The following is an 8,324-nucleotide window of genomic DNA, read 5'->3' on the forward strand; positions in this document are numbered from 1 at the left end:
AAGGAATACTTATATTAATTTGGATTCTTAAATATGGTGCTAAGGAATAGTTTTACTCAGAAAATGTTAAGGAAAGACTTCTTACTTGTTTAACGCTTCTATCATGTATATAAATAGTTCCTTTGACGTTTGAGAATAGATTTTGAAGATAGTTTTAAAGTTGGGGGATTTCAAATAGCGATTGTAAGGTCTTAAAGGTTTTTATTTTATGACTTTTAAAAGATAATATAATTTTATGTTTCGTTTTCTGACTTGCCCACTCACTGAGTTTTCTCACCTTTTCTCTATTTTTGTCTAAATTTCTCCCCCCCCCCAGGTAGTAGCTTTGGTGGAGGTCGAGCTAATCACGTCGAGGCATAACAACCATTTTTCCTTACTCGGATCTTGTAGGCATCGCTTCCACTTTGAAAGTTCCGGTTTACTTTAACTGTAAATTTGTTGTAATAGAAGTAGGGGCTCTGATAACCATAATTAAATTATAAGAACTATTTTGTATTTGTAGGGTCCGAGACCCCTTTTTGGTTGTGGTAGAGGTGGTTGCTGTTTTAGAAGTGTTTTTACAGGTTTTTTTGAAAATTTTGGGTTAGTCCATTTTCAAGGGAGGTTCTACCAAATTTTCGTTAGGATTTTCCTTGATTTTGGATCCCGCAGGACCCCTCTCCGGGTTTCAGGATGGAATCCGGGAGCGGTCCTGTCACAATCGCATTTTAACAAATTTGGTAAATTTAATGTATTCATTGCATATAGAGAAAACCTTTAAAGAATATGAAATGCCTGAAGCATATCGCCAGAAGCGATTTCCTACAAAATATAAAGCAAATTACTAAGTCAAATCTCAAATTGAAAGTGCCATGAAATATTATGTGCTTGAAGCAAATCCTTGAAGGATTGAGAGAGCCTGAAGCTCAAAGTATGTACTCAACCTTAACACTATGAATATGGCCAAAATTGCCTTATTGAGTACTTTGATTAGAACCTGAATTCGGAAATTGTTCCAACATATTATGAATTAATTGAGGCTTCTGAAGAGCTCATATAATTATTGAATGCTTGAATATTGGATTTGAAATGAATGACCTTGGGAAATGAAAATAGTGTCTCGAGCTGCAAATCGAGTACTTTACACGTGAAATTCATATGCCCTACGGTTGTTCGGTTTATTGGCACTGAGAATGATTACTTACTTCCTAAGGAAGATGGAAGAAAGATCTTTGGTCCAGAAGCACCATATCTTAGTGTAATTGGTGCCTTTATTCAATATAGCACAATGCATTAGACCGAATATAGCATTGTTGATTGTCATATGATAACAAACATATATCCCTTGAAAGTCTAGAAGTCATGTTCATACAAGCATTGCCAAACTTCATTATCTAGAAGATGGCATATGAATATTTGTTGGATTAATATTGAGCTAGTCAAATTAAAGCTTGTTATTATCAGGGGGAGCATCCAACCATTTTGCGTATTGTACTCTTTTCCCTTCGACTAGGTTTTTTTGTCCCATCGGGTTTTTCCTAGCAAGGTTTTAATGAGGCAAAAAGCATTCAACATAGTGTCAGTGATATTGCAAAAGTTGCACTCTTTTTCCTTTGCTTTGGTTTTGTCCCATTGGGTTTTTCAAACAAGACTTTAACGAGGCAACCTTCACTGATTGGAGAAATTTATCAGCATCAGGGAAAGCGTGCCATCAAGCATTGTACTCTTTTTCCTTCGTCCAAGGTTTTTGTCCCATTGGGTTTTTCCTGACAAGGTTTTAATGAGGCAGTGTCGCGCGCACATCGTAGTTATCAGAAACACATAAAGATTGTACTCTTTTCCTTAGCTAGTCTTTTTCCCATAGGGTTTTGGCTAATAAGGTTTTTAATGAGGCAATTGTCATATTCAATGGACATCCAAGGGGGAGTGTTGTAAATATCATTAATTATGTGGCTGTCCATTATCATGTTCAATATTTATCTCCTGTATTATCTAGAGCAATTGTATAGATAATTAAGAGGAGTCCAATTTATTGTAAAATAGGAGACCTTAAGGGTTTATCCCAGGTCATCCAAGAGCCTATAAATAGAGGCCTTATGTGAATAAGAAATATACTCTGATTCCTCCCCAATTCTCTCTTATGTTTTCTCTACATTTCTCTTTATTTTATAACAATATAGGCTTTTTTACCCAAATACCACCTGGACTATAGGAGGTGTGCTCCCGTACTACCAAAACTTTTTTTCTTGTCAATTTACCACATGAAGTTATCAATATGTGCCAATGTGGCACATGCCATCCATTTCTGTCAATTTTTTTGTTAACTTAAAGGGTTCTATTGTCAATTCATGTTATAGAATATCTTAAAAAATAAAAATAAAATCCAAATAAAACTCTAAAATAAAAAAAAAATCTAGCCAATCCACCCTCACCCCTGATGTGAGACCCCGTAAATTTTTTATATTTTATTTGAAGTTTATTATGAGATTTTGATAATTTATTTAAAGAAGTTGTGATTTTAAAAAATAGTCTTGAAGTCAAAAATAATATTTTGACCCCTTAGATAATTAATACTCACTGAGATGAGTCCGTATGATTTTTCGGTGATTTTTTCCAAGACCCGAGCTATTGTTAACGAATTTTAAATTGTGTTATTTTCACTTTGTGTAAATAGTTATTTTAGATCCAAACATAAGGTCCATTTCTTTTTAGTTTGAACAGCCCAAAAGGTGAAAAAGGAGATGCCCCAATCCTTGTTTTAACCCAAAGGCTAAGTCAGCCATTGTCTTTTTAAACCAACGTGCAATTGTAGCTCCTGCATCATCTTGTTCTCGTCTTCTTCCCTTTTACTTATCTCCATAAACATCCTCTTCTACAGTGCTCACAATTAAAGGTTTCTTCTTTTCAACCTCAACCTCTAAGTTAGGTATTTTCTTATTCTTATTTGTGTTTTATATTTTTCTTTTTTATTCTCTTTTTTTTTTTTTTTTGGTTACCCAAAGTAAAAGTTTGTTTCAATTTTTCCTCTATATAGTAGGTAAGTTATATAAATATTGGGTGTTTAACATGTTAATGATATTTAGGTTTTTATATGTTGACCTTCATATTTGTTAACGATTTTTTTTTTGAATTAGATGCAGGTGTCATCAAATTTATGGAAATAAAAACAGTGAAATTCAAAATTATGAGTAATAAATGTCTAAAATTAGGGATTTCCATTATTTATAGCAAGGGGCAAAATGGACATACAAAAATAAAAAATGGATTAAAATCCAAAGACAAAAATCTTTGGGTTAAATCCAATATTTCATTCCTAAAATGGGCTTTTATCTAAAAACCTCATATAAGAATTGTAGAACAGATACAGAGATGCATAGCAAAATATTGATAAAATTTAAGTATAAAAGTACATATATGATCACTACAAAATGTCGTATTATTCAATTTTTAAAATATTACCATCAGCGCCCACATTTGATGAAACACCAGCGTATACCAATGAAGACAATGGGAGTGAGTATGGCCGTACTGATGAGGAACCAATTGATAATATATAGATTCTCCACAACACTACAAATACAGTAATTGCACATGCCATCCCCAATATAAAAAGAAAACAAAACTAATATGCAACACGCTGAATCATATCAATGTAAGATCAGTGGATGGCTGTGGATCTTCAATATGCTTCCGTTTTCGGGACAAGGAAAGACGACAGTGCTCTTGATGATGACCATCAAGGACGTCACCAACTTGGTCTTGGTTGCATATTAGGTGGACCCCACAGCTTCTAACCAACACAGACGGTGAGTACAAAGGAAGGTAAAATGCAACTTGACACACTCCACCTTCCTCATCGGGTTTATTGTATAGTGGAATATAGTTGAGCCACACATGAGTTGACTCTGAATCTATTCGACAAGGCCACATCAACACTGCACCTGTTTCTTTTCCATTGATGCGAAATTTGACTTCAAAATAAAAAACCACATTATGATTAATATTACTTTGCTTGAATATTTCATAAGCAACACACACAGCCAATCCTGACTTCTGCCACTCTAAATCTCCAGGAATTTCGATAGAAAGTTCACAAATATTAACTTCCTCATAGCCATCTGGTAAAAGAGTTTCAGGTATAAAATTGAGATTCTTTCGACAACCGAACCAGTTTGGAACTTCATTGCCAGGAAGAATAATTTGAAATGGAGAAGATACCTGCAATATATAGCTACAACAATCATCATAATAATTAACCATCATATATAATGTATACATATAGAGAGAGATAGAGAAAGAGACAGAGAGACAGAGACAAAGGACCTGATTCAGTAAAAGTTTTTCCATCTTTGCCACGTCACAGCCATGATTTGCACATACTCTGTTGGAATTAGTCAAAATGATCAGCTCAAGCCCCTGTGATTCATTACATTCAAATAGGCTTGACAGTTTTGGAAACTTTTCCAATGCCTTGCAATTAGCTACCGAAACCAATCTTACTTTTGGTGGAAGCTGTGGAATTTCTCGAAGCCTCTTGCAATCATTCAAGAAAAGGCTTTCCAAATTGACAAATTTGCTAATGTCTACAGGAAGACTAACAAAATTGTTTCCTGTTAGATCAAGTGATATCGATGTGGGCCAACATTCAAGACTCATAATGTAGTCAATATTTGATACATATCTTCGCATCGAAATCGACTGTCTGAACAAATCATTGTGACATGAAATGCTTGAGTTTGTTGGAAGCGTTAGTGATTTGCCACTCGATGAACCTTCCAAGTTCACTTTATTATTTCCAAATCTGCTCAATGATATATTTGTAAGGTTCTCACAATCTCTTGCGCTTAATCTTTTAAGCCCAGTGAGATATGCAATTGATGAAGGCAATTCTCTTATACCGCAGCAGTCAAGTTCCAATTCTCTTAGGGATTCCATGTTGTCCATTTCTGGTAAAGTCTCAAGGCTTATACAGTTTGTAAGCAAAAACCATCTCAGCGATTTCAAGCTAATTCTTGTTGGAAATACCGTAAGGTTAGAGCATCCCCCCAAATCCAATCCAATAAGTTTATCTAGGAATCCAAGAGAATCATCAACCTCAACCAAACTTGTACAATGCCTTAGATCCAAGTACTCTATGTTTGGGATTCCGGACAAGTCAGGGATTTTTGTTAAGAATGAACATACTCCAAGATTCAGAGATGTTAGCATTGTCAAATTCTGGGAGACAATAAACAAAAGGGAAAAAATTATTAAAGTAAAAACTTAAAAAAAAAAAAAAACTCTTTAAAATGATAACAGTTGGAAATAATTTAAAGTACCTTAAATCCCACCCCGAGTTGCGTGATTCGACTGCGAGGCATTTTGAACACAAGTAGTTCCTTTGGACAAAAATTGGATGGCAAATATTGTAAATGATATCCATCCCAATCAATGAACCTCAACTTGTTGGGGAGATAATCAATGTCTCCAGAAAGGCATGCATTACGGTTTATAAAAAATTCAAGATTTTTCATCCCTATGAAGCTTTTTGCATTTAAGTGTATCTCATCTGGTTTGGGCAACTTCAACATGATGCCTTTAACTTTCTTTGATCCCTAGTATGGAAAAGAAGTGGTATTAACAAACCAAGTCCTTTGTCAAATGAAAATGTAAATACTGCTCTAAGCTTTTAATTCTCTATGATTTTGATAAGCAAATTATATGCATGTTATATAAGGATTTTCATGTCGAATTGAATATAAGAACAAATATTCTACTTACTGTATTTTCCGTTAGAACATGCTCCACATCGCCATGAAACCACAACCTGCTACGTTCCCCAGGCTCTGTTGGAGATTCTCCGTAAACAATATCCTTACCCATTTGTTCTAGCAAGTCATGCATCAAAATCCTATTTTGTTCAATTGTTATGAGGGCGTTTTGTACGAGTGTTTGAATGCACTCCTCAGGGAACTTGAGGTTGTGACTTCTTAGTACTTGTATCACATAGTCCTTATCTTCACCCTTGAAGAAACATGCAATGTCAAGGAAAACTTGTTGCACACGATATGTCAAAGCATCATAACTTATTCTGAGTATCTTTTGTATATCGTGATAAGGACCTGCTTCGTAACAATCTAATGTAGCTTGCCAATGTTCTATGCTTTCATTATGTAGATGAGAACCCAAAAGTGTTAGAGCTAATGGAAGATGTTGAGCATAGTCTATTGCACGTCTTGAAAGCTCCAAATAATCATATGGAGGTTCGTTTTTTTTGAAGGCAATCATACTGAAAAGCTCAAGGGCTTTTTGGTCATCTAATTTCTTGACCTCATATATTAACTCAATTCCATGACGTGTTAGCAATCCTCTATTTTTTGTCGTTATGATAACTCTGCTGCCCTCACCAAACCAATCAGTAGCTCCGGCTAAGTTATTTAACTGGTCCAATTGATTCACGTCATCAAGAATTAAGAGAACCTTTTGATGGCTCAGTCGTTGCCGTATAACACTGATTCCTTTATCAACATTTACCAATTTCCAGCTTTTGCCCCCTAGAATCTCCCCAAGAAGAGTCTCTTGTAGTTGGGTTAAGCCTCCATGTTCCATTGCATTTTTTCCAACATCTCTTAAAAAACAACTACTTTCAAACTTATGGGCAATTGAATTATAAACACTTTTAGCAATCGTTGTCTTGCCTATTCCGGCTGTCCCCCATATTCCAACCATAGAACAACCATTTCCTCCAACACCTAGAAGCTCATCCACATCTTCTACACAAGACTGTATACCAACGAGGTACTCAGGAACATTCAAATATGTCCGGTTTAGTAGTTTGATTGATATCTCCTCAACAATCTCATTGATAAATTTAGATTCATACCTACCAGTTAAAAAACACATGATATATTTAATGATTCAACATTTTTCTAAGATACGTAAAAAGAGAGAATGTTACTGGATTAACAGAAAATAAAACTATCTTCTTATAGAGGCTCAAAAGTCTCAAAAGGCAGCAAAAAGAAAAAATAAATAAATGCTAGCTACCTTGTTCTAGAACGGGATGAATAGGATTATACTAAAACAAATAAGTAAATAAACCTAAAAATTTATGCTTGATTTGAAGTCTGATAAACTAATTCTTCCCCTACATATATGATCTACAACTTCGTTAAGTTAAAATTTTCAAAATATAATAATTAAAAATTAAGTAGTTATTATGTGTGCTTAGTCAAACCATTGTTTTGGAAACCATTGTTTTTATGTAAATAAAATGAAAGGCTTGAAAAGAAATATAATGGTTAGAAATATACTCCCCCTTCTTGAAACACCATCCAGACAAATTTGCTGCTTCTGTAAGAGCTGCTTTCCATTTGGGCACCTTCTCCATGCTGTCTTTGTATTTGCATTCATGAGTAGCAAATGCGTCACCAAAACTACTTGTTTTGGTTTGATCTCGTACATGGGAGGGATCCACCTTGTAAAAAACTGGCCTAACCATTTGTTGCTTGGATTCTTTGCATTGAAGGATGTGAACAAGTTCATCCAAGCACCACCTCGATGATGCATAGTTTTTAGAGAATACAATGATAGAAATCCTCGACTCTTCAATTGCTTGGAGAAGCTCAGTTGATATTTCTTCCCCTCTTTTAAGCTCATTATCAATGAAGGTGGTAATTCCTTTGCGGATCAAAGCATTGTACAAATGATCTATGAAATTTGTGCGTGTATCCTCACCTCTAAAACTCAAAAAGACATCGTGCGTCCGTGAGTGAGTGAAAGAAGAAGAAGAAGAAGAGGAAGATTTAGAGAGTCCTCGATTGGTGATAAGATCCATTTTGTTTGTTTATCACACACCTGCAGTTAGCCTCAAAGAGATGGTATCAGGGCTCGTGCTTTATGGACACTACTTGGGTCACCCCCTGGGGGTACCCCAAGGTCACCCCTCTCTCCAAAATTGCAATTTTGGTAATGCCGGCGTATGATCGGAACCGTTTATTTTTTAGATCACCTATTATAGATCATCTCTGTAAAAAATTAAGTCAATCGGAAATCGTTTGGTTATATAATTATTGTTGATTAAATAGAAAAAATCAACGGTTTGGTCAAAAAATCACTCTTTAATTGAAAACCATCAATTTTTTTTACTTAATTGACAACAGTTATATAATCAAACGATTTCCGATTGATTTGATTTTTTACAGAGATGATCTTTAATTGGTTATCTAAAAAATGAACGGTTCTGATCATGCATCGACATTGCCAAAATTGAAATTTGAGGGGATGGGGTGACCTTGAAATACCCCCTAAGAGTGATCCAAATATTATCCGTGCTTTATTCACTCATAAGAGCAATAAAGTCAATG

The 8,324-nt window shown here is 35.0% G+C and overlaps 1 protein-coding gene across 1 annotated transcript; it reads right to left on the reverse strand.

Annotated features, from left to right (window-relative positions):
- Positions 1–3,426: 3,426 nt before the first annotated feature.
- Positions 3,427–7,795, reverse strand: LOC147291530 (TMV resistance protein N-like). The gene is made up of 5 exons (XM_086237009.1): positions 7,272–7,795; positions 5,740–6,841; positions 5,298–5,573; positions 4,303–5,196; positions 3,427–4,197 (listed from the first exon to the last, which is right to left on the reverse strand). Exons 1-5 carry the CDS (start codon positions 7,793–7,795, stop codon positions 3,622–3,624), a joined length of 3,372 nt encoding a protein of 1,123 aa, XP_086093135.1. The 3' UTR covers positions 3,427–3,621.
- Positions 7,796–8,324: the final 529 nt, after the last annotated feature.

The sequence above is a fragment of the Dryas octopetala genome, chromosome 3, assembly GCF_963921425.1.
Source record: "Dryas octopetala chromosome 3, drDryOcto1.1, whole genome shotgun sequence".
NCBI lineage: Eukaryota > Viridiplantae > Streptophyta > Magnoliopsida > Rosales > Rosaceae > Dryas > Dryas octopetala.